Source organism: Centropristis striata, chromosome 4 (assembly GCF_030273125.1).
Source record: "Centropristis striata isolate RG_2023a ecotype Rhode Island chromosome 4, C.striata_1.0, whole genome shotgun sequence".
NCBI lineage: Eukaryota > Metazoa > Chordata > Actinopteri > Perciformes > Serranidae > Centropristis > Centropristis striata.
In genome coordinates, this window is record NC_081520.1 from 4126833 (window position 1) to 4154131 (window position 27299).

Consider the following 27299-nt stretch of genomic DNA (forward strand, 5'->3'; position numbering starts at 1 on the left):
GGCTGGTCGCCATCTTTACTCCATCCAGCACATCGCTGCCTGCCGGTGGGGCGGAACAACCACTCATCACCCAGTTGGTTTCTAGGAACCGCCGATAGACCTTCACTGAAGATTTGTCGCTTTGATTAGCACACTAGTCTACCTGCATCTCGACACACGATGGGAGAGCGAGAGGACCTAGTGTACCAAGCTAAACTCGCCGAGCAGGCAGAGCGATATGACGGTAAGGTCCCCTCTCTCCCGGGGGTTCTGCACGGAGCGGGACACGGTCACCGCAGGGAGTTTTCTCTCTCAGATAACGGGGTTAGCTCGATGCTAGCCACGGCTAACTGAAGAGCTAACGTGGCTACATTACAACCGTTGGCTTTCAGCAAACGGAACTAGTGACGTAACGTAATTAGTGCCATGGCAACATGGCTCTGTGTTGGAAGAAACTCACGCGACGTTAAAATAAGAGCAAATGTCATAAGGTCTGTTTGTGCGGATGTGACTGGCAGTTGCTAGCGTTAGCGAAGGGGGCCACAACAAAATGGCGGACTAGAGGAGAGTGAGCTGTCAGAGCTGCCTCCCTGCCCTGCACCACGCTGCTCAACACTGGAGCTAGTGGGCCGGTTACTGGCTACTTTTTAAGCAACACCCAGTGTCGTGGTACTGTCTGTGTACACACAATAATACTCCACGTTTAATGTGATTCAATTACCAATGCCAGCCAGTTTACATGACGTCACACTGTTAAAATAATCGCCTATGTCATTTTTTGTCAAAATTGTTTTTTTTTGCCTAAATCATCTCCTCATAGCCACCTATGGTAAAATCTCCTACATCCTCAGTTGATCAGATCATGTGATTTAACCCCTTTAAGATAATGGCCTATGTCAAGTGTGTGACTTAAGTGGATTTATTATGCCTAAGTCATGATAAAATGTGACTTAGGCGATTTTTTTGAACATGCCTTTGTGACTTAAGCAAGATATGGTAACACTGTATTTTGAAGGCAGCTACATAAGAGTGACATGAGCGTGTCATAAACATGACATGGGATATGTCATGAACATTAATGACACTTTGAAATAACATTAATGCTCATGATACTTGTCATGTCATGTTTCTGACAGGCTCGTGTGACTCTTATGTAGACCCCTTCAAAATAAAGTGTCACCATATCTTGCTTAATTCACAAAGGCATGTTCAAAAAATGTCATTTATTTCTCTTAAGTTACATATTTTACACACAGTGTTATTACTATGTCAATAGCCATCCTTTGTTACATCCCTTTTGAGTGAAATGATCAATAAATGTCATATGTTACACTTTTGGTGAAGTTTTTTGTGTTTCCTGGAAAACTTAAAAAAAAAATAAGTTAGGCGATTATTTTAACAGGGTGACGAATTTAGCTGAGTTGCAAGGTTAGCCCGCTCCTGTGTGTTAGCAGTGAGTGGGAGTGGGAGGGCAGCTGTTCACTGGTGGGGTGTTCCCCTGCAAGCAGGCTATACGGATCGATTGGTGAAAATGACTCCTTCTTCCTCCCTCTGGTCCACTCCCGTCACACTGTCATACCATTACAGGCCTGCTAGAGGCTGTTTTTAGACGGCCGTTACTGCCTGCCGGTCCTACGGTGCCCAGTAACGGTCAGTGAATGTGCCATGACTCATTCACGGGATTTGGACCGAGTGTATTTATATATATTTACAGAGTGATCTATGGTTTACTGTCTAAATGGTAACCTGGCAGGAATGTAATGGAATTCATATTGTTATTCTGCAGCAGGTTATCAAATGTTAACATGCTGCTGGAAAATGAATCATAGATTAGCTTTAAACCAATTCATCATTATGGATTTAATTCAGTGGTGGAAAAAGTCTTCAGATCCCCTACTTTAGTAAAAGTATTGTAAAAATACACTGTAGAATAACTCCACTACAAGTAAAAGTCCTGCATTCAAAATGTACCTAAAGTAAAGGAACTCTTTATGGAGAGTGTCCCCTCTCAGATTGTTAAATATATTCCAAATATATTAGATTATTGTTTTATTGATGCATTCAAGTAGCGTTTTACTGTTGTCAAGATGGGGCGCTTTTAACTACTTAAAATGCTGTTAGGAGGTTTAATTTTTTCTTAAATCAATCATGATTTCCATCAACTCAAAAACCACCTTTTTTAAAATAGCTTACAAGACATGAACTCATAATATCTCATCCCATCTCTGTTTAGTTTTTGTTTTTTCTGCATTTTGTGATTGTGTGTGTCTAAATTCTCTGTTATGTTAAGCGACTTGGAGTACCTTTTTTAAAAGCGCCATAAAAATCTTATGTATTATTGTTATTATTTATGATTAATCTCCTGAAAACTAAAGCTGTCCGCTAAGACCAAGTGTATTTATATATATTTACAGAGTGATCTATGGTTAACTGTCTAAATGGAAACCTTGCAGTAATGTAGTCAAATTCATATTGTTATTCTGTAGCAGGTTATCAAATGTTACCGGTGGAAAATGAATCGCAGTTTAGCTTTAAGCCAATTCACCTGTATGGATTAAATTCAGTGGTGGAAAAAGTCTTCAGACCAGATACTTAAGTTTGTGATTGTTGGCTCATATCTCCAATGGAAAATGTATATAATGAATTGAGCTCCACATGACACATTTCCAATGGTTTCTATCACATTTTAGTGCTTGTTGAAGGTTTGAGTTTTTACTGTAGTGGACAACACGGTGTACTTGTCTTTGTCATAAAATCTCACTGAGAATGTGTGGTATAAAACATAAAGATTGTGTCTCAGAAGCTATTTTGTTCCCTAAATGTTCTGCATTCGGGCAGTCTGTTCAATGTTGTAGGTGGTGTGGGTAACCATGTTTGTAGAGATGGTTTTTTTTTCCTCTCCCCTATTTTCCTTTACTTTTGAAGACCCTTCTTTAGTAAAAGTACTAATACCACACTGCAGAATTACTCCTCTACAAGTAAAAAGTCCTGCATTCAAAACGCCCATCAAAATGTACCTAAAGTAAAATCTCTTGTCCCCTCTCAGATTGTTAGATATATTACTAATTATTATTTTATTGATGCATTCAAGTAGCATTTTACTGTTGTCAAGATGGGGCACTTTTAACTACTTAATATGCTGTTATTAGGGCTGGGCGATATGGACCAAAAGTCATATCCCGATATATTTAGACTGAATATCGATATACAATATATATCCTGATATTTTCATTGCAAAGAGCAAATGTTTAGTCAAAGCCAAATATGACATGTCACAAGTAGTTTTATTAAAACTGATTTAAGTGAACATAAATACTGTATAACAACAGGAGTACCTTTTTTTAAATCAAAGCTCCATAAAGTGCACATTTAAAGAAAAAAATATCTTAAATAAAAGCTGCAGCTTGTCTGGAGCAAGGATCACAGTGCATGTTTGAACTATATCGACATATGCGATATGGTCTAATTCCATATCACATTTAAAAATATATCCATATATCGCCCAGCCCTAGCTGTTAGGAGGTTTAATTCACTTTAAATCAATCATGTTTTTATGATTAATCTCCTGAAAAGTAACTAAAGCTGTCCGCTAAGTTTAGTGGAGTAAAAGTGCAATATTTGCCTCAAAATGCAGTGAAGTAGAACTATTAAGTCACATGAAATGGAACTACTCAAGTGAAGTACTAGTACCTCAAAATTATAATTAAGTACAGGAGTAAATTACACCACTGATTAAATAAATATTGAATTTACAAGAAGACTGTCAAAATATGAGGTCGTTATCTCTTTGTTGAAGCTGTTGCTAATATGTCATGTTTCTTAAAGGGGCATGGCGTTATGTTTTGCTCAGAAAGTGCAATCCGTTTCCTTTTTGTTTTTACCAGACTAATGTGTGTTTATTGATTATTGAAGGTGGCTGACTATCAACTCATAGTACTCAGTTTCTAACAGCAGCATGCAGTAAATGATTTATCTTTTTGTGCATGTCTTAAATGATGTTCCTTACTTACCATGATAATTAAATTGTGGAAAAGTCAAACTTTTTTTTATTCAGTTCCAGTATTAAATAGTTTGACTGACAGACTGCTAATTGATTGCAGTGTTTTGTCTTCAAAAGAAATCGAATTATATCACTTTATTTTTTTGTGCCGTTGGTTCTGGCTTTCGTACTTTGCAAAAGCCAAAGTGGCCTTGTCCTAAAAATAACTTAATTCTAGGATATTAATGCAAGTTTTTCTGGGACTCTTTCCTTCATATTGATACTTAATACTTGGGTCTAAAATTGCATTCGTACTGGTCTTAAAAAGGTCTTAAATTTAAGGGAGAACTCATATTTTAGCAAATTTATATCATCCACACTCTCAAATTCAGATAGAATCATGGCTGAACGTCATAACCATTAAACTTACAGTTTATTTTTAAAAAAAAAGTTAATACCCAACCAGTCGTCATGGAAGAGTAATGTCAATGTCGTTGATATTAATTTATTGAATCTAATTCAGAGTGATTAAAACACACAGTATAACAGTTGGATTTAATTGTTCTTTAGTGACTCCTAATGCCCTTTCAACATTGTAAATCTCATCTTAACAGCACCATATGATGTTTGATGATCACTGAAAACATATGGCTGTATGAGAAAAATAATTATTGAGAAATGCATGGTACTTAATGCATTACAACTACACTGACAGTACAGAGTTGTAGCTCATGACAAACACACATTCTTAAGTGCTGCTGAAGGTTGAAAGCTCCATTCGAATTATATTTTGTTAATGCTCGAGAGGCTGTCTGAATCTGTTCCTAACCTTCCTGCCACAGCTGATCAATAGACATGCATTACTACAGGACACTATATTATAGGAAACCATCTGGAAAGCGTGCACTGCTTGCAATAATTAAAATAAAAGATATCACAAATGACCAGGAGGGATAGAGTGTAACAAGACAGGACAAAAAAACAATACACCTACTAGGGGTGTGCCATATCGTATCGCTCACGATAATATCGGTATATTTTTTTTATGGTTAAAAAAATGCATATCATGATATTGGCAACATTCCTACTTCTTGATGTAGTGGTTAAAGTTGTTTTAATCACAAAAAGCTACTTAATCTCTGTCGCTAAACACATGCAGCTTTCAAAATAAGAGCACGGCGTGTTAACAGAATCCACCACAGAACTTACAAGAAGACTGTCAAAATAAGATGCCTTAAATAAAACATACAAGAACCTTTATTCTCCTTTACAAAATGTCATTAAAATATGCCCCCGAAACCCCTAAATGGATATTTTTTTATTATTTGCTCATACTAAAGAGTCAAGAGTAAACATTTTTGTATTTGGCAACTGTTGAGATTTGCACTTCACACTTCATTTTAGATTTTTATTTATTTATACAGACTAAAAAAATATTTTCTATATCTTTTTATGTATTTCGTAATATCGTGAAGAATAATCATTACCGCAAAAATAACCTGAAATATCGTGATATTCTTTTAGGGCCATATCGCCCAGCCCTAACACCTCCTATATCTCAGCCACCTGAGGGCGGGGTGTTGCTGCTGGGGCACCCAGTGTCTGAGGGTGATGTGTTGAGTTGACCAGGGATGTATTCCAAAAAGTAGCTTTAGTAAATGTTCATAGTATTTATGCCTGGAGCGATTTATTAATTTAGTTGTCTCAGCTGTTGATAGGAGACTGAACTCAGTTTGCAGACTTGTCCGTTTAGCTAGTAGGTCAGGAGTAGGAGATGCTGCATATTGTTTATCCAAATCAGCAATTTGTCCCGTTATATTTTTCCTTTTCACATTTTGTGTTTTGACTAACTGAGCGGAGTAGGAAATAATCTGTACTCGAACATATGCTTTTAGGGTCTCCCATAAAATATCTTTAGAGACATCTGGAGTCTCGTTGGTTTCCATATATAGGGCTATTTGCGATCTGATAAACTCCACATGGGTTTTGTTAGTTAGTAAACTGTTATCCATACACCATGTTTTGGCAGAGTGCCTACAGGGAAAGTTAAGTTGCAATCTTAACGGGGCGTGGTCTGATAGAACGATGGCTTCATAGTCTATGTATTTTACAGCTGTAAGTAGTTTTGAGTCTATGAAGAAGTAGTCAATCCTGGAGAAGAATTTGTGTGGCTGAGAGAAAAATGAATATTTTCGTCGGTTCTGGTTCATATATCTCCATGCATCAATTACATTAACTGACTTTAAAAAAATTTGTAACAGTTTCGCTGATTTAGACAGAGTGTTGTTTGTTCGATGATCTATTGAGCACTGGATCCATCACAAAGTTAAAATCACCAGCTAGGATCAGATCTAGTACAGAAGCTAGTACTGAACTTATAAACCTCTCATCATCAAAGCTGGGGGCATAAACGTTCACTAGAATAACTGGAATGTTATAAATTTCCCCAGTTACTATTATATATCTACCATTTGTATCGGAGATTATGTCTGATGTAATAAAGGGAATATTTTTATTGATTGTAATAGCAGTTCCACGTGATTTGGAATTGAAGCTAGAATGAAACACCTGTCCCACCCAATTCTTATGTAATTTTTTATGTGTGTGATTTTTGAGATATGTTTCTTGTAAGAAGGCTACGCTGGCCCCCAATCTCTGCAGATGTGCTAGTACATTACCACATTTCACAGCTCCATTCAACCCTTTGCAGTTCCAGGTAACAAACCTCACCACACCTTCCTCCTCATTCATGAAGGATCTCTTTGGGGTCCTATCCACGGTCTAATCTGGAAAAGATTATGATGGCCACTGGTATGGTCCTGCATCCACAAAGAGGAAAGAAGAAAGAAAGGGGAAAAAAACAAAACAAAAAAACAAAAAAGGGGCAAAAGCAAACAAACAAAAACCACAAGACTTGTACATGTAATCACTTCTAACATTACATCTAGCCAACCCACCCCCTGACCCTTCCCAAACAAGTGGTGGGGGAAAAAACAGCTTGTCAAAATCCAAAGGCACCTTACTATTTGACACACCTCAAAAGAGGTAGAGAAAAAAAAGAGAAAAAATAGACTTGGTCTCTAAACTCCATTTAAATATATTTCTGATTTAAACGTCCAAACTCTAGTTTTTGTTTTACTTAACACAAAAGAGGAGAAAATAACAGTAGTAACAGACATGAATCTGTGAATGAAGTGACTCATTCATCTCTCAAGAACAATAATAACATAGCTTGTGTCAATGGTCTTCTTATTAAAATGATATTAACGTTATAGGTTTAAGAATGTATCCAAAGCCCATGTAGAGAATGGACAGGAAGATGAGAGAGAGAGACAAAAAAAAAAAAATCAAATACAAAACCGTCACTTCAAGTGTTTCCATATAAGTCCTGAGTAGTTATTGATATCACAAGTTTTAACATAAAGGATATCAAACTCAAATCACTACTACTACTTGCGTTTATGGGGATCAGTCCACTTTGGCAATATTCTGGTCATAAAAATCTTCAGCAGCTTTCGGGGAATCAAAAGAGTGTCTAATGCCTTCCATATTGATAGCGAGCCTGGCTGGGAGGAACAGGCTGTACGTAACGTTGGCCTCCCGGAGATTTCTCTTCACTGGATTGAAAGCGGCGCGTTGTCTGCTGACCTCCGGGCTCATGTCTGGAAAGATGTACACCTGGTCTCTTTTGTATGTCAGTCGCCCTTTTAGTTTTGCCCAGATCCAGTATCTTCTGCTTGTCCGTGTAGTAGTGGAGGCGGACGAGGATAGCCCGGGGACTCTCATGTTGGTCGACCGCGGGGCTAGAGTGCGGTGTAAAAAATCTGCAAGAAATATGAACATGTTGCTTCCTTCGGCTCCCTCTGTAATACCGACCAGCCGTAAATTTTGTCTCCTGCTTCTGTTTTCTAGATCCTGGCATTTGTCCAGCATTTTCTTGCATTCCTTACTGGTTAATTGTTGTGACTTCTCCAGTGCAGTAACTCTGTCCATCATTTCACCGAGCACGGTTCCCATCTCTTTACATTCGTTAGCTGCCTCAGCTTGTGCCGCGTGGATCCGTGTTAGCTCACCGGCGAGCTCGTCTCGTATGGCCCGTATGTCGGCTTTTGTCTCTCCGCGAAGAGAAGCAATGTCCGTTTTATTTTCTTTAAACGATGTTGCGATTTCAACCTTTATCTGAGCCAGCACCACTTCTCTGGATGTCTGTAGCTCCTCTCGCAGCATCCGCAGGGAAAGCGTGGTCTCGGGCGTGCTATCAGGTGTTTCCTCCGCCTAAAAATGGCCGCTGCACTGTCGGCCATTTTTGCGCTGCCTCGTGTGAATGGAGTTATCGTTTTCTGTACCTGGTTTCCTTGCTGTTTCCCTTTGCGTAAGCACTTCGTCATATCAGGAGTTTGTTGCATGGTGGTTAAAAATGAAGTTGGCCTAAGTTTTCTTGATTTTTGGAGGCTTAAACTTATTTAGTTAATGATTATTAGTCGGAGCTCTTCTCGTCTCCTCTGCTGCCTACTCCATCAAGCCGAAACCGGAAGTCCGCTGATCATTCCTGAGTCTAGGTTTGATCTGAGTGACATCATTTACGTTTTCACTTAATCATCTTAACCTAATAAAACATTGGCTGGTGTTCAGCGGACACAATGAACACATTCCCGTGCCCCTGAGCAGGACACAGTTCACAGTATAAATACAGAATGAAGGTTGTTATTCATGTGCAGGTGTTTGTTAAACAGGGAACACACTTATTATTAGTGCATGTGTACAGCTGTTAAAGTGACTGACAGCTGATCCAGCTGTGATCTGCTGTCATTAGAAACGGACGTCGCTTCATGTGACGCTTCAGAGGAAAGGACGTCTAATGTCTCCTAAAACGTCTCCACTCTCCTCGCTCCACTTCCCTGCGTCTCTGCGTCATCCCTGGTGGGCGGGACTAACACACAAGTGAGGGGATGAGAAGATGCGCTTGCGAAAATAAATTTATGTTTTCACCCGGGCAGCATCAAGTGCACCAGTGTGACCTAGAAAAATTATTAGTCGCACTCTGGAGCCCTGTATAAGCCTAGCTGACTTCAAATTGAAAATGTGTAAAAAGGTGTGTCGGGGAAATATTACAGTATGTGTGCCATTTGATTAAAAAGGGTTAAAGATTATATGTAAATATTAAATTAGACATGTAAGCTTAACCTTGAAAACATAAATACGGTTGTAAACATTGCTGGATTCAGGGCATCATATGTCAAACATTATGTAACCACTGTTTTTGTTAAACCATTTAATCCAGACATCCCTACTTGCAACCTATCCTGTCCTCACCTCTCTGCTCTGTGTAAATAACCTGCAGTTTAGTCTGATTTCCACTGAATATTTGTCATGTGACTGCTGGTCCAAGCAGAGTCTTTCATGGCTTCTTAGTTGCACTGAGGAGTCTACAATTTAATGTGTTTTTATAGGTTGTGGTTAGTACAATGAGTTCGTGTTTTGGTTCAAATTTTTGTCAAACGTGACGTGTACACAATTTCAAGATTCTTCTTTCAAATCCCCCAATGGGTTTTTGGGCCCTGTTTTCTGAAATGGATGCAGCCATTGCAAATTTCTTTATTTTTTCTTTTTACTAGCAAATCCATTTTGAGAGGTTGAGGTGTGGGCAATGGACGAGAGTTGCACCTGACTTCCCGTCCTTAGTGACGGGCCCATGTGTGTGTTTGTTGGATTGTTGCCATTGACTAGGTGGACGTTTGGTACTGAAAGGCAGCTGCTGCAACATGTACCCTTAACAGCCTCTGTTATTTCACATTTAAACCTGTCTCAGATATTCTATAAGCTGTAAATTATTACCTTTGAGCAAAACATCCTGACACCTCAACTCTTAATCCATAGTGCAAGTTTACACCTGACCGAAAAACCCTGTGGTTTCATGAAAACACTTGCTTTCCAATCTGTAATGCATATTGTCAAATTATAATATTTTAAAGTATTTGAAAACACCATTACATTGAAGTTTACTTTAATACATTAGGGTCAGACATATAGTCAATATATATAGTCAGTCAAATATCTGAATGAATGAATGAATTTTATTTAGGACAGACAGTACAGAGCCATTAAACATTGCAATATGAAACATGAGACATGAGAAGATGGTTGTACAAACAGGCTTAGCAGAATTGCTATATTTCACCCGGCTGTCCGTGAAGAGACCTGGGTAGGCAAGATGTTTTTGTAAGATTAAAATGTCTTGTTATATTATTAAAATAGCAATTTTTGCTCAATTTAAAATGCTTTTTTGATATTATAAAACAGTGTTCAGTGGTTGGTTGGGCCGACCCTACCTTGATGGTAGCGCCGGTGCAACTGGCCACTTGTGCAACTGTTTTTATAAAATTGTCAATAATTATAAATTAGCAAATTTAGCGATGGTAGGTTGCGCCGACCTTACCGTTATGGTAGCGCCGGTGCAACTGGCCACTCGTAAGAGATTTTGCTAACTTCAAAATGCTTTTCGATATAATAAAGTTGTTTAAATCTGAGTTGTTAACAAAGTGCTGCATGTGTGTCCTCAACAGAGATGGTGGTGTCAATGAAGAACGTGGCGGGCATGGATGTGGAGCTCACAGTAGAAGAGAGGAACCTACTATCAGTGGCCTACAAGAATGTGATCGGAGCTCGGAGAGCCTCCTGGAGGATAATCAGTAGTATCGAACAGAGAGAAGAGAGCAAGGGCGGAGAAGAGAAACTGAAGATGATCCGGGAATACAGGCAAACGGTAAAGTGCTCCGCAAAGCCTCAGGATATTACTTCCCATAAACAACCTTAGCATTTGTATTCAGACAGTGTCTGTCAGGAGCACTGTCATGGATTCATCATGTCCTATCGTCCCAAATATGTTTCTCATGTTGAAGAATGTGAGATTTGCTGTGCTAATGTGAGATCACTAGCTCATAATATTAATACACACCATGAACAAGCTACTGGACAGACGGCATCTGAGTCATAGTTGGCAAATCCTCTACTCTCTTGCTTTTATGAAGGGAAATAAGAGCTGGCTATTAATCTGGGAGAGGCCAGAGTGTGTCAGAGAGATGGGAGAGGCTGCCGGGCTGCAGTCAATGACCTAATGCGATTCAGAGTTGGGTAATCCTGCTGTTGTGCCGTCATTTCTTTTGTCGTTGTCTAACTCCCTGGGGGAACATATTTGTTACAGGTTGATAGCATGGGGTTTAAAAGGGCAGATCTAGTCCCGGACAGGGGCAACGCCACACGTGGTCACACATTTGTTGGCACAAACAGCCCATAGTCATACTGTCATATGTTTGACCCTCACAAACATGGGCAGATGACTACATTTACTGTAATTTTCGGACTATAAGCCGTGCCTTTTTCCCCATTTTTCGATTCTGCGGCTTATATAACGGTGCAGCTAATCTATGGATTTTACAGGTTACAGTCCACCAACTTTAACTCTATGGGCTCTATGACCAGTCCGCGAGGAGCGGCGGGCTCCTGCCAATCTGGCAGCGCGCCGGAAAAGAGTGAAACAGGTAGCGCGCAAAAGTAAAAGTGAAACCGAGAGTGGTACGAGAGACAGAACGAGAGCAAGACCGACATTACGAGAGCGAGATAGTTTGTGCAAAGGAAGTTTTCATGCACAAACCGTCATTATGGAAAACAAACGTAGAAATGCATATGATGCAGCTTTTAATTTAAAGACAGTCAATCTGGCTGTAAAAGAAGCTTCCTCAAGCAGCCATCTCTTTCCCCACAATCCCCTCTGTGCACGAACTCTTACATATGGTAATTAAACATTAAAACACCTGCGGCTTATAGTCCAGTGCGGCTTATATATGTACACATCATTCAATTTAGCTGCTGCGGCTTATACTCCGGTGCGCCTTATAGTGCGGAAAGTACGGTACTTCACGTAGACACTTGAACCCAGGCAAAAGCGGAAAAGTGTCATTTGTTCTCAGCTGATGATTTTGGTAGAAAATTATCAAAAATGATTTTTCAATTGAATAATCATCCTCATTGAGTTGTTTTGTTCGTGTGGCAGGTTGAGAACGAGCTCAAGTCGATCTGTGGTGACATTCTGGATGCACTGGAAAGGCACCTACTCCCTTCTGCTGTCATGGGAGAGTCTAAGGTCTTCTACAACAAAATGTAAGAGCTTTGTGTCCTCATTGCAAATGATTAGATGAATGAATGAACCCTCTGTCCTTGCACAGAACGATGAGTAAGCTTTGTGCTCAAATGTTATATGACATAGTCATGTGCTTAAATATGGAATATTGAGAGGTAGACATCAAAGGTCAGGGGATTTGTCAAAGTAACCATTAGTTGGGTTTTTTTGTTTTTTGAACATTCTTTTTATTGAACATTTTCAGAAACATAACAGTCCAGCACAGTACAAACACAGATAGTGTGTGTGTGTGTGTGTGTGTGTGTGTGTGTGTGTGTGTGTGTGTGTGTGTGTGTGTGTGTGTGTGTGTGTGTGTGTGTGTGTGTGTGTGTGTGTGTGTGTGTGTGTGTGTGTGTGTGTGTGTGTGTGTGTGTGTTAGATCTTGTAGTTAAGTATGAATATATTATAATAAATATTATGTATCATTATTAGGCAGAGAAAGCGATACTACTACTAATGTAAATAGAATAAGAAAAAGAGAAAGAAAAAAAAATATATATACAATAAAACATAAATATATATATTATCATTATCCCTATATATAACATAATATATAATATTATATATGTATGTATGTATATATATATATGTGTATATATGTGTGTGTGTGTGTGTGTGTATATATATATATATATATATATATATTCTTATGTGACCTTAATGATTCAGCCATACATCCCAATAGACATGATAATGATAATGGATTGGGCTCCACTCGCTGCTGTGACCATTAGTTATAAAAAGTAAATTTTGCATCTATTTTTGTTTCCCCCAATTCCAGGAAGGGTGACTACCACAGGTACCTGGCAGAATTTGCCACCGGCAACAACAGAAAGGAGGCAGCAGAGAACAGCCTGGTGGCCTACAAAACTGCTACGGATCTAGCCATGTTGGAGCTGCCATCCACACACCCCATCCGCCTAGGCCTCGCCCTCAACTTCTCCGTCTTCTACTATGAGATCCTAAACTCTCCTGACCGCGCTTGCAGGTAACATATTCTGCAGTAAGCAGAAGTTTGTACTGACGCTGCAATTTTTAAGAAGTACCTTGACCTTTTCATGTTTTATTCTATTACGACATAAACATCACACTAGTTTAAGCTTCTCTTAATTTGGATCAGTAAAATAGTAAGCAGTTAGTAATGGTGATCGATCAGCAGATTCTTACTCCTGCCACAGATTCTTGAAAGGATTAACAACTCGACTGACTTGGCCACATTAACCCTCTGAACCCCGTGTTTTAGACTTTTCCCTTAGTGTGGCCTTGTTTTTCATAAGCCCTGCACCATATGAAACAGCACAATCATGTCTAGAAGAAGGGAGAACTCAAAAAAGCCACAAATAATTTAGTTTTTAAATGTAAAAAAACAGAATGTATATATCAATATACACAACCTATTTCAAGTGTTCCAAATATTGGGAAAATGAACATTAGACTGAATACATTTTTTTTTTCATTTTCATTGTTTATCATACACTTTGGATTTCACAGTTGCATTGTAAAATGTTTTTGTGTTTGTGTGTGTTTTATCAGCATCTGATGTGTGCAAAAGCTCAATTTCTTTGCTTGTATTTTGTTACTTTTTCTAATGTAACTGATCATTACACTTGATCTGTTCAAGGACTATTGGCAAGTTTAAAAGCCGTAAATATGTAGCTATGGCTTACTAGAGTTACTTACACATAATGGGTGATGTAGAAGAGTATCTCTTTCCTCTCATTTTAATGGGACAGTTACCATCTCAGCTTATAAAACATAATAATATGATATATACACTACTGGTCAAAAGTTTTAGAACACCCCAACTTTTCCAGAATTTAATTGAAAATTATGCAGTTTAATGTCTCAGTGTACTCTGAAATGAATGCACATTTGCAACATTTCAAATTCTTTATTGAGCATGATAGTGTTTTGAAAGATAAAAAAGATTCAAAATCACATTTTATGTTGGACTAAAGGACAAAAAAAAGACACAAAATGACAAAAAAAAGACACCAAAAGACACAAAATGACTAAAAAAAGACAAAAAACGACCAAAAAAAGACACAAAATGACTTACAAAGACATGAAAATAATTCAAAAATGGACAAAATAGCCCAAGACTCCATAGAGTTAAGTTGTTAACCCATTTCTTGTTCCCTGAAAAACGCCTACTTGTATAATTCTGAAATGTACATTATTTTTCAGTTTTGGTTAAGCTTACCTTTTTTTATTTACCTCTGGCAGTTCACCACTTACCTTTGTACCCTTTCAAGCTGTTCATTTGACTTGAACTGCTTGAATTTCAATAAAAAACTGGAAAAGTTGGTGTATTCTAAAACTTTTGACCGGTAGAGTGTGTGTGTGTGTGTGTGTGTGTATGTATATATATATATATATATATATATATATATATATACCAGTCAAACGTTGAGTGTGAATACATGTTATGATCCGATTTAAAATGGGCAGTGATTCAAACAGAAGTGTGTTTTCTCAGGTTGGCAAAGGCTGCATTCGATGAAGCCATCACAGAACTGGACACACTGAATGAAGACAGCTACAAGGACTCCACACTTATCATGCAGTTGTTACGTGACAACCTGACACTATGGACTTCAGATATGCAGGGAGAGGGTAAGTCTCATATCATGCTGCCTCCTTTCATCTAATCTTCTAGGGAAAAGTACTGTATCTGTAATCTACCTGTTTGTCACTTTGTTTTCCATGACTGGGTTGTGTTACACTGATTAACTAACTCCAGTAACCTGCCTTAAACCTTTTTATCCTGGATTTCTAACATGTCTTTATACTGTGAGCAGCTTGATTGATGTTCTGTTGTGTCAGTCTTTGCCAAAAGTAAGCCTTACATTTAACTGATCATTTTAGACTTATCAGCACATTTTAAGATATTCTGTTACTCAAATAACACCTGTGGCAATCAGCTACACAGGAAATCAAAATGATCATGTTTATCTAATGAGCTTGTCCCTTTGACTTCTGTTAATGCCACAGGCTTGGCTGTGTTCACATGAAATCAAGCCTTCAAATAACCCATTTGTTGTTAACTTCAACCCCACAATTAAACACAAGTTGTATTTCACAATTGACGTTTTCAGTCAGAGGGTTGTTACAATGGGGACAATTCCAGCCGGACTTGAAGGCAGCTTCATTCTTTTCACAGCAGTCAGACTAGAAAAGACGGAGGGATTGAACTCTGTGCTGAAGGTTGTTGCAGGAAATATGCTTTCAAATTCCCCAAATAATTATTCCAACCAGCATCCATGTAGACAGCTGGGCAGGAGGAAGAGCTTGTGATCCATTTTCTACCCTCATACCCCCATTCCAGTGGCAGCAGGGCTGCTCAGAAGTTTACAAAAAGTTGAATCGGTTTTTGTTTTGTTTTTAATTTGGCTTCCCCTGCAGTGACGACTGCTAAGATGAAATAAGATGAGATAAATATAAGTTTAAGTCCCAAAAAGCAACAAGAAAAGCATAAAAAGGATCAATTTAAAGAAGTGTAGTATAAAAAAAAATGCATAAATATAAAATAAACGGGAGGATATAAAATATATAGAACGATACTAACAATAAATACAATTTAAAAAATGTATATAAACAGCAAAAATGCACTGCATGGGTTAACTTTTTTGCAGCACCACAAAATGAGGTCTGAAGGCCCCCTAAGTTTCTAGCTTGGCTCACTACACATTTCTCTATTGGACTTCAGTGCAATTGGTTTACAGTCTCAAATAATTAGTCATAATTGGTTCCAGAGGCATTTAACTTCAGTGACCTTAAGTCGTATGCAACAGCATTAACTTTAAAGTGTCTAGCAGTCTGTTATTTCTCATCAGGTCTCGGTAGTGAGACAGACTCAGCTCAGCACGCAGCTCAGCTCAAAAAAGCTCCGCTTCAGCGATACAGTACACAGTTTATTTTCAGATAACGTTACATTAGACACCACGTTTGTTTCTTGCTTGCCTGAGCAGACAGCTGCACGAGGCCTTTCACTTGTACGAACAGCCCAGTCAAGTGGACAAGCCCAGTGTTAAGTGTTAACATCAGATGTTTTATGCATTGGGTTATGGTTGCAGCTGGGCGGCTTGTCAGGCACTTTAAACACAGCCCGCCTGCATGCAAGGCTTGGATCTTACCTGTTAACAGTTGATTGGTTAACATTGAAAAAAAAAAGATAAATAAGCATCTAGGGCTGGGCAATATGGCCCTAAAAGAATATCACGATATTGCAGGCTATTTTTGCGATAACGATATTCTTGACGATATTAGGAAATACTTAAAAAGATATAGAAAATATGATTTTTTTTTTAGTCTGTATAAATAAATAAAAATCTAAAATGTAGTGTGAAGTGCAAATCTCAACAGTTGCCAAATACAAAAAAAATTACTCTTGACTCTTGAGTATGAGCAAATAATAAAAATAACCATTAAGGGGTTTTGGGGGCATATTTTAATGAAATTTGTAAAGGAGAATAAAGGTTCTTGTATGTTTTATTTAAGGCATCTTATTTTGACAGTCTTCTTGTAAAATCTGTGGTGGATTTTCCTAACACACCGTGCTCTTATTTTGAAAGCTGCATGTGTTTAGCGAGAGGGAGTAAGTAGCTTTTTCTGATTAAAACAACTTTAACCACTACATCAAGAAGTAGGAATGTTGCCAATATCATGATATGCATTTTTTAAACCATAAAAAAAATATACCGATATTATCGTGAACGATACGATATGGCACACCCCTATAAGCATCCCTACGTCACTAGACTTTTTATGCTCTACCATTAGTTTCAACACACAAACACAAAAGCAGGTGGGGGGCTGTGACTACGTTCCTGAAGAGATTTTGGAGGTAAATTAGGTAGTTTAATACATTTGTCGACTCACATGGAAGCAGCATTGTATTTAAATAAAACTCTTCTGTCAATCAAAGCTAAAGTCAATAAAAAAACATGTCATATTAATAATGCATGTTGCTGAACCTAAAAGAGAGGTCTTCCTTATTCTTCTGTCCTGTTCCTCACTCATTTTCAGTTTGTGATCAGAATCAGAATCACTTTTATTGTCACTGTACCTGGGTACAATGAGATTAATAAACACCACCAAGTCAGTGCGAGAGACAATGTCTCAGAAATAATAATAATAATATACAAATAATATACAAACAGACATAAGGACATAAGGTGCACACTTAGAATTGCAGCAGTGAAAAATAAATATGGTCCATATACATGTGAGATATTGCACTTGTTTGGAGGTATTGCACATGGATGGCTGGTTGGGGCTTGTTTTGTACTTTGGATTTTTGACAAATGAATCAGGAATAGCTGTGATTGTTGGTCTGCTGTGCATGCAGAGCCTGCATCCATGCAGCAACAAGCTCCATCCATCCTAAAACCCTCCAATCTGACTGAATTATGTCATATTCAACAGCTTTCTCTATTAGATTATTGATCGATTTTCAGCTTTGCAGCTCCAAACAATAGTTTGCAGTAGGCTAACTCATTTAGCTTTAACACTAGGCTGATTTGTAGCAGGTAACTCATTTTATAGTCCAGCAGCTCTGTGGTGGAGAATGGTCAGGTGACAGCGTGATAACATTACATTAATCTCACTATTGCACATGTCCACAGTGCGATGTCGATGCTGAAATGATATATCGTTCAGCCGTAATGCCCAAGATGTCTTATCCAAGTTATTGTTATTGTTATTGTTAAAAAGATCCCCATTAGCTGTCACCAAAAGTGGGAGGAGCTAGTCTTCCTGGGGTCCACAAGACAAAACAAAAATCACTTAACAATTAAACATTGTAGACATTATTATATATGTCATCAGAAATCATTCCGAATAAGTTATTACATTCATATCTATTACATTAATTCTCACTTTCATACAGTAAATATGTTCATTCACTACTCACAGATTTAAATAGTGCATTCTCAAGTAATAATTAAAAGATACTTTACTATTCAGTTCACGTATATTTAGTGGGCAATTATTCCAATAACTGATAGCACGATAAATAACTGTTCTCTTTAAGGCATTTGATTTTGGACATGGTAACATCATCTGACCACCATTAGCTGACCTTGTCACATAAGAATGAACCTGATCCAAGTGAAGGCAATCATAAGTTTTTTGATCTTTAGATTTGTTTAAACAAGGAAATCTGCAAGTTGAAGGTCAAAGACTGTGTAAAGTTAAGACAAACTGACATCTGGAGCTCAATCTCTCAGGACCTGGATCATGCTGCTCACAGTGTGCATGCCCTGATACATGTTGGTCTGTTACAGAGTTCCTGTCTTACTCATGTACACATGTCTGAGCTCAACTTGGCCCTCTAGAGCTAAAAAGTCATCACCATCCTACCTAACAAACATCACCTCCTTTTCCATCTTGCAGAAATTCATTCTAAGCTGAACTTTCTATCCTTTAAATTGTGTTTAATCTCATTCTGTTAAACTACTAAACCACAGATAAAAGAATACAGTTGCTTGTTAAAAAGTAACTGTAAAATGGCACCTCAAGTGAACTTGAGTTTATTTTATTTGAAAGAAATCATGTGCCATTTTTTTAAAGTGGAGTTAAATTTATTGAAAAGCCTATATGGGTTTACTTGGTAGATTCTGACAAGACAGTGTCAACCAACTGTCTGTCATTTGTAGTCAACCACTGCTCAGCTGCCTGATATTTGTCATGTAAGAGAAAGACTCACCACCCTGTTGGTCTTTATATATATATACAGCACAAAGGCACGGTGGCCCTGAAGTGCAAATTACAACTGCAAATCAGAAAACACGACGGCAAATCAGAAAACACGACGACAAATCAGAAAACACAACGACAAATTAAAAAACACAACGGCAAATCAAAAAACACAACGGCAAATCAGAAAACACAACGACAAATCAGAAAACACAACGACAAATCAGAAAACACAACGACAAATCAGAAAACACAACGACAAATAAAAAAACACAACGGCAAATCAAAAAACACAACGGCAAATCAGAAAACACAACGACAAATCAGAAAACACAACGGCAAATCAAAAAACACAACGGCAAATCAGAAAACACAACGACAAATCAGAAAACACAACGGCAAATCAGAAAACACAACGACAAATCAGAAAACACAACGACAAATCAGAAAACACAACGACAAATAAAAAAACACAACGACTCATGTCGCCCGAGGCGGTTTGGTTAATGTTGTTGTCGTTTCTGATTTGCCGTTGTGTTTTTTTATTTGTCGTTGTGTTTTCTAATATGCCGTTGTGATTTGCACTTCAGGGCCACCGTACAAAGGCAACAGTTAAAATCTCTCCTGTCATTTCAGCTACTCACTGAATAAACATTAAGCTGAAACAATTATTTTTATAGCTACTAAACCTAAATCTTAAGCAACAACTTGGCAAAATCCATGATTTTATCTTACATCATTAACAGTCATGATTTTGATTATAAAGAAACCGCTCAGCCCCATTTGATTGATTAATTCTATCAGTCTGCATTTGCTGTGTTGCATCCAGCGGCACCTTTCTTTCTTTCTCAGTGACTCGTCATCTCTCTTGTCTCTCTCTCATTCCCTCTGCTGTAGAGTCCTAAAGGAAACAAACCTGACTGTTCATTTCCCATGTTAACTGTACTTTGTAAGTGTTGCTCACCCAAGCCTTGCTGTGTGTGTGGCTGCCTCTCCCCCTCTCAACACTAACTCACTCACCGTTTAATAATTCAGTCCACTCACCCGTTGCTTCGTCACACTCACTCATTGTATTGGATTTTGTATTAACTATTAGTAACAGGCTGTAATCTTTGCTCTTCCCACCACAGTCAGTTTAAACAGAGTCGGGTAGTTAAGCTGAGCTTGACTTCTGGTAACATATGACTCATTTCTACTGCACGGCCCAGCTCAGCTCACTCTTTTTATGTGATAATGCCCCTCTGGGTAGGAGAGATTCTCAACTGCTCACCATAGTGAGTGTGAAATTGCTGTGACATCTCACCCGTCTCCTAAGAATCCTGTTCCCATAAAACCAAAGTTGCATTCTCTTCTTCTTGCTTTACTATGTAAGCATATTTTCTCTCTGTTTACACATGTTAAAGTATCGCAAGTCAAATTCTAATCAAAGTCTGCGCAAGGAGGAGATCCGGGGGGGAAAAAATGTAGGACTTACGCCGTTTGTGTTCTGTATAAAAGAAGTAATATTATTTATATTATGTAACTTCATGTAGCATGACAAACATGCTTATTTTAAGTTAAAAGATGATCTTTTTACTAAACCTAACCAAGTACTTAGTAGTAGTTTTTTAATTCATAATGTTAACCATGTTTAAATGTACGACTGAAATTTTGGTGAAACGTAACTGAGAATGCAGTTTATTTGTGTATTAGGCTTGGACAGATGCTCAGTTGAATTGACAATCGACGATGGTTTGAATCAACTGGCAATGGCTGTTGATGCTTCAACGTTTTTTGGGGGGTTTTTTGCCAGAAAAACACTGCCATGGTGAATTTTAGGCCCCGTTTACACGAGGGCGCTTGCGGGTAAAAACGACAAAATATTTTATGGGAAGTGCCTTTTCCTTTAGACAGTGACGGTGTTTTTGGGGCTTAAAAACGCAAAAATCTGAAACCATCCTCCAGAGTGTAAAACTGTAATCCGCTCCACCGTAGCGTGTCGTCTACACTGACAAGACGTAAAACTCTGCTCAGATCTGCTCACATCATGTATGTGTTTACGTCACATACATGCTCCAGTACAGGAAATAAACAAACGTGGGATTATTTCCATGGTGGGACCTTCAAGCTGCTCTGGCAGCTCTAATAAACTTACAGGAGTCTTTCCACCAAATGTACAGGATATGTACAGATAGTATTAGTGAACAGAGAAGGATCTGGAATTACCTCCATCACATTTAGGATGCACCAATTGGTGGGAGGCGAGCCAGACGGCTTTGGACGAGACCTGGGAGATCTAGTGACGGTGGAAAACTTTGTGGAAGGAGTAGCTGATGAAAATGTGTGGCGTGAAAACTTCCACATGCCCAAAGATGCTCTTATGGCTTTAAGTGATGCCGTCTGGCATGATACCCAATCTAATTCACACACTTTAGCGTCACCGTACGCAGCAGATTTCCTCCTGAAAACACTCGTCTAAACGCGGAATTAAAAAAAAAAAGTGAAGACGTGACGACACTTTTGCTTCTTCAGTTCAGACCGTCATCATGTAAACGGAGCCTTAAACTGCACAAATACCCCTTTTCGACTTAGCCAGTTGTAGGGCCGGTTCGGAGCCAGTGCCTAACCTTGAACCAGTTCTTCATGTATTAACAGCCAAAGAACCAACTCTTGGTCAGGGAAACTGTTTCCAGAGCCACACCAACTCTTAGCTGGTCTCAAACCACCAACCTGCTTCAGGGGCTGGGGCCTGAATTATTCATTCATCCATTCATTCATTTTATTAGATTTGTTTTATTGCAGTGTGATCGATACCAGGTAGTCTGTGCTAGGTTGCTTGTTAGACCTAGTTGGCTAGTGTTAGCTTACAACTAACCTCTTGCATTCAGCTTTAATAATTGCTGTACATAGTGATCAAGTCGAGCAGCACAAATGTTTTGTCCCGATCATGTTTGGATACCAATGTAGGCTCATTGCCAGGAGCAACATTTGTAGAGAGACAATGTAGTCCACCATTGCACTTATTATGGCTGAAGTTTGTGCTAGTGTTTGTGGGAAAGAATAGACGTATACAGTGGCGTAATGACGAAGCTCTCTAGGCTGTGGAATAAAAAAAAAACTGGTTCTCATTACCATAGCAACATGACATGCGCCAAACCATTTCACCGACAACCAAACAGAGAAACAGCTGCACTACTTGAATTAAAATCTCTGGTGTGACACAAGAGATGTGACTGACCAGTCAGTGGTCTGCAGTGTTTTAACCTCACCATTTAGTGTTGGCTCAGCTCGCTCACAACCTCAGCCGAGGTGGGACTAAAAACTTTTGCTAATGAAAAAAAAACAAATAACCCATTGACGCCTAAAACGGCTGTAAAACCTCAGGGTGATTTTAAAATAAGCCCCTAAAACCTGAAGTTTTTCTGGAAATTCAACAGAATTGTCAACGCGTCCTACTAAATAATAGATTTTTCAGCCTCTGTAGCAGATAGAAATGAAATTCAAAACGTATTTGAGAGCTTATACAAATACTACAAAACGACGTATCCGCTTTCCAGGCTTCAATGGGTTAAGAGCAGGTCAAGTAGAGTGGGGCTGTGCCGTAGCTTGCAGTAGAAATGTGCCATAAGTTGTCTGTTAAACTTAGTTTGTACACCAAAGAGCAGAGGTTTCATGTTATTGGCATGTTAGACTGCTCGATCACTCGACTTCAGTCCCTGTGAGGACATGGAGAGCAAAAGCAGATGTTGCTGGGCAACAAAGCAAATGTTTTCCAATATTTCAAGTATTTGGAGTTCTGTATGAAGAACACCAAGTTAAAGTTGTCAGGTGTGTCTGCATGTATGAAGTTTTGTGTAAAAGCTCCACTGACCTTTTTAAACACTTCTTTCAGGGTTTTCTTTGTGTTTTCTTTCTTCACTTTGTTCTCTGTTAAGTTCCCACACTGGAGCTTTTCACTGTACATGAAGGAGTGACTGATTCACAATTTAATTCCACGTTTCACTCAACACCAAACACTAGTGACAATTACAATTGCATGTATTCTGACTTTCAATTCCAGTTGATAAGATGTTTTACTGTTTTAATGTTCCCATGTATCCTGTTCACCTGCAGCAGTTGAAAATAACCAAGTACATTTTCTCGTGATACTTCATTCTACTTTATTTAAGAAGCAAACATTGTAATCTATATTCCACCTCATTTTATGACGCTATATTTATTAATTGCCTAGCAGATTAATGGCAGATAATAAGCTTTTCAGGCTCAACACGGATTGCAAATTAATCTACCAAACTGCAAAGATTAGCTCCCCCTTAACCAGCTTCAACAGCACAAGGCTGCTTACCCAAATGACATCAGTAATAATACCATAAAATAATCTTTATGTATATATTCATGATGCAGAATGGGTACTTTCACTTCTGATGATTTTTCAAATTCACCACCTTATTAATGATGATGTCCAATCAGTGCTGATGGTAAATATAGTCCATTGAAGCAAAATCCCCAGTACAAGCTATATTGATCAATGATGCAGCACTTTCATTCAAACTGGACTTGAACACAACCCACCAAATCCCTTCTGGTTAATCTTTTTACTGTTACAACAATCACCAAAGAAATAAATCCTTCATTCACCAAGTGAGATGTGAAAATGTGCTTTACTCCACACATGCCTCAGCCATAACACTGTAAGAATCCTAGTCCTGAACACCTGTTTTAGCCTTTTCAATGTTGAAAACATTGTTTGCGATGCAAGGAAAGAAAAACTTCACCCACAGTAAAATGTATCCTCTCACAGCAAAGTCAGCAAATAGAAATTGAAGAAAAAAATGTAGAAAAGGCATCGTTTTCTGTTCTTTTCTCAGAAATAATAGCCCCAGTTTTTTCTTGTCTGAATTTCCCAGAGGTTTTAAATGAAACTTTTCTTTTTTACCAAACATTAGTCCTCTCTGCCTCTCAGTCACCATTAAGGATTGATTGATTGATTGATTGATTGATTGATTGATTGATTGATTGATTGATTGATTGATTGATTGATTGATTGATTTATTTTATTTGACCATTCTTGATATAAAAATATGAAAATAGTCAGGGATGACACAATAAAGCCCTAAGCCCTATTTCCATTGTGGTCCCTATAGGGCAGGAGACAATCAAATAATATACAAGAAAATAAATGTGAACTAAAATGAGAAAAAAAAATACAATCCATTTGTACATTGCAATACTATGGTGTATATAACAAATTTTACATAATTTGTCAAAACTTTAAAAAAAAAAATTTCAGAATATGTTCTGCACAATATTGACGAAATGTGTAAATGTAGAAATACTAAAAAAAAAAAAAAAAAAAAGGCATGTTTTGATTATTACATGTATAAGTCTACTTAAATACACTGTAGGTAGATAAAGTATTTAATATTTATCATTTTTTTTGTGGTTACAACAACATCTTGCCAACCCTTATTTGTCACTGACCCACATATATATCAAATCAAATCAAATCAAACTTTATTTATATAGCGCTTTTCATACAAAGAAATGTAACACAAAGTGCTTTACAAAAAAAAGAATAAGAATTAAAAACAGACAATAAAATGACAAAACCCACCCCTCCCTCCCCCACATACACATCTGTATGAACACACACACGCACATAGACACGCACGCACACAAACACACACTCAGACTCACACACAGCACATATTGAATGACCCAACACACACCCCAGTGCGGAGGCCCCCATGAGGGAACACTGGAGCTAAAAACTAAAAGACTAAAAGACAACAGGTTTTGATAGAAAACTAAAAGAGAACAGGGCAGGATAAAAAATTAAAAGTCTAAAAGACAACAGGTTCTGGTAAAAACTAAAATACAACGGGAAAGAAAATAGAAACGATGTGATGAGCATCTAAATAAGTAAATAGATAAATAGGTGAATAAATAAAATAAAAAATAAAAATAGTTAAAAATAATCAGTTAAAAAACAAACAAATATACATAAATCATTCATAAGACACATAATCACATAAATTACAGTTTCAAATATACATGACAAATACAAATTGCCAACAGTCTAAGATCGGTGTCTAATCCATTTTTTCAAGTTTTGTTTAAAGCTTCTTCTGCTTCTGACTGATCTGGGTAACCAGGTAACCTGTTCCAAAGAATAGTTCCAACATAAAGAAAGGACTCTTTACCATGTTGGTCTGAACTCTAGGTCAGAGATAGGCAACCTGTGGCTCCGGAGCCACGTGTGGCTCCGGAGCCACGTGTGGCTCTTGAGGCCATCTACAGCGGCTCCCATTTTTCTCCCAGATTTGACACTTTTAATCTCATAAATCTCTGATTTTTTTCTCCTAGATCTGCCAATTTAAATTTCATAAATTTGTGACTTTCATACTTAGCCCTAATTGGCAAAATTTAGAGGCTTAGAGGATGACCAAAGAATTATACAAAATAATATGGTTTTTCTTTTACATTTTAATTTTAATTGATGATTGATCTATGCCCAAATCAATTTGTATTCTTCAATTGTAAAAAGTTGGTTTATAAACAGCAGTAAAACATTTTTTAAAAACATTTTAGTCAACATAAATGCGCATCATAGCTTTTGACAGTCTGCGGCCTGACGCCTAACCTCTAAATTTAGCCAATTTCAAGTCTAGCTTTGAGTTTCCCTCGTCAGGCTAGCTTTCCTGAGATATTTCTCAGGAGTCTCGCCTCTTATTTGCACTTGGGTCCTCCCTGCATTCTGACAAAACCATATTAATAACTGCTCATTGTGACCTATAAGTAATGTTGGTAGGCTAATTAGGCTTCAATTAAGGCTGTTTTATCTTCATTGTAAGGCTCAAAAAAAATGAGGCTCCATTCTGAGATTTTTTTATCTTTTTTTGGCCAACAATGGCTCTTTGGTTAGTAAAGGTTGCCGACCCCTGCTCCAGGTGGTACAAAATCTGTGACGCTTCCCCTAGTGGAATAGCGGTGAACTTCATTTACTCTATTGAAATAATTTTTTTAAATAACTGTGTTTGAAAGCTTGTTTGTGACGAAGCAGTGAGATGAAAAACACTGATGGTGTATTTTGTGTCACCAGGTGAAGAACAGAACAAAGAGGCACTGCAAGACGTGGAGGACGAGGCCCAGTGAGACTATGCCACCAACAGCCAACAACTTGAGACCCTCCCTTCACCTCCTCACACTCCTCGTCCCTCCACCTGCAGCCTCCTCCACCCCTCCCCAGCCCCACCCTTCCTTCCAATCACCTTCCTTCTCCTCCTCTCCCCTCCTTTTCCTTTCTTCCACCTCTGCAGCTCCATGACCCAGCAGGGCCAAGGAGTCAACAAGTTTATTTTTCTCTTTTTTATTTTTATATTAGCCCTTACATCATTCAAGTAAATAGCACTTAATTGAGACAGGAAATACAATGTTAGAAAGACAAAGATAAAGAGAGTCCCTGGGTTGTTTTTTTTGTTTTTGTTTTCGTCCTGGTACAAGCAAATGTTATCTTTGTTTTCATTATTGTATTTTTGCTTTTTCCTCAATATTTTTATCAGTTGCTGGATGTATTGAGAATTTTCTTAATGTAATTACAGAAATTAACTTTTATTACTGATAATGACTGACTTTAGTTTATGGAAGCTATTTTATCTGTTTTTAGTGAAATGTCATGTGAATCATTTTATCTTTTTATGGGCAGTTTGGAAAACTACAAGTGCCCTTTTTGTTAACTTAGGTTTTCAGAAGAAGTTGGCAAAATTCGGGATATCCACGTGGGGCAAAGAAGTGCTTAACTTTTACACCATAGTGATTCTGTTGTCATGTTTTTGTAGTTGTCCTTGGACTGTACTTTGTGCTGAAATACTGTAACTGTGCACACATGCTGAATCTCTGAAGGTTGACTTATTGCTAGCTGGTGGTTTTAATAAAATAATAATAATAATTTGGGAGATTTTACACTTGTGTAAAAGACATAATTTGGCCCGGCTCCTCGACAGAGAGCCCTAAAAATCCAGATTGTCAGTGCTTGCATGAGTTAACACATATTCTTTTCTGCTGCTTCTCCCCTACGTTCTACTAAAGCTCCTCTGGGTTCAGAGGTTTTCTTTCTTTGCGGTTTCCTTTGTTTCTCTACTTGTTTTGCTTCATTATGTGTAACTTGGAGCTGATTTGTACTACTGGATATCTGACTGAAGCCACAGACTGAATCTGTAATGTTCTGACTGAAACACAGCATGGAATTAACATTAAACAATCTAAATTAAACATTATAAACCGACTTGTGTTTATTTTACTTTCCTTTTAGATGGCTTTGTCAGCTTTTATCTTGGCTCGGTGTTAAAATGATAGTTCAGATTTATTTTAAGTGGGGTTGTAATCTGATCCATAATTAGTATATATGCTTCAGTAGATGATGGTCGGTACATCGTAGGTTTGGAGAAACTGATATGAAAACAGAACACTACAGCTGTGTGGATGGGG

At 38.0% G+C, this 27299-nt stretch overlaps 1 protein-coding gene across 2 annotated transcripts; it reads left to right on the forward strand.

Moving 5' to 3' along the window:
- Nucleotides 1-27096, forward strand: ywhae1 (tyrosine 3-monooxygenase/tryptophan 5-monooxygenase activation protein, epsilon polypeptide 1). 2 transcript variants are annotated; one of them, XM_059330575.1, is made up of 7 exons: nt 1-223; nt 10522-10721; nt 12009-12115; nt 12916-13122; nt 14614-14750; nt 19731-19782; nt 25915-27096. In XM_059330575.1, the coding sequence occupies exons 1-6, from the start codon at nt 160-162 to the stop codon at nt 19736-19738; spliced, it is 723 nt and encodes a 240-aa protein (XP_059186558.1). In that variant the 5' UTR covers nt 1-159; the 3' UTR covers nt 19739-19782; nt 25915-27096. The 2 variants fall into 2 exon arrangements, with proteins under 2 accessions (XP_059186558.1, XP_059186557.1); XM_059330574.1 differs by lacking the exon at nt 19731-19782 and having other exon boundaries at nt 4-223.
- The last annotated feature ends 203 nt before the right edge of the window (nt 27097-27299 follow it).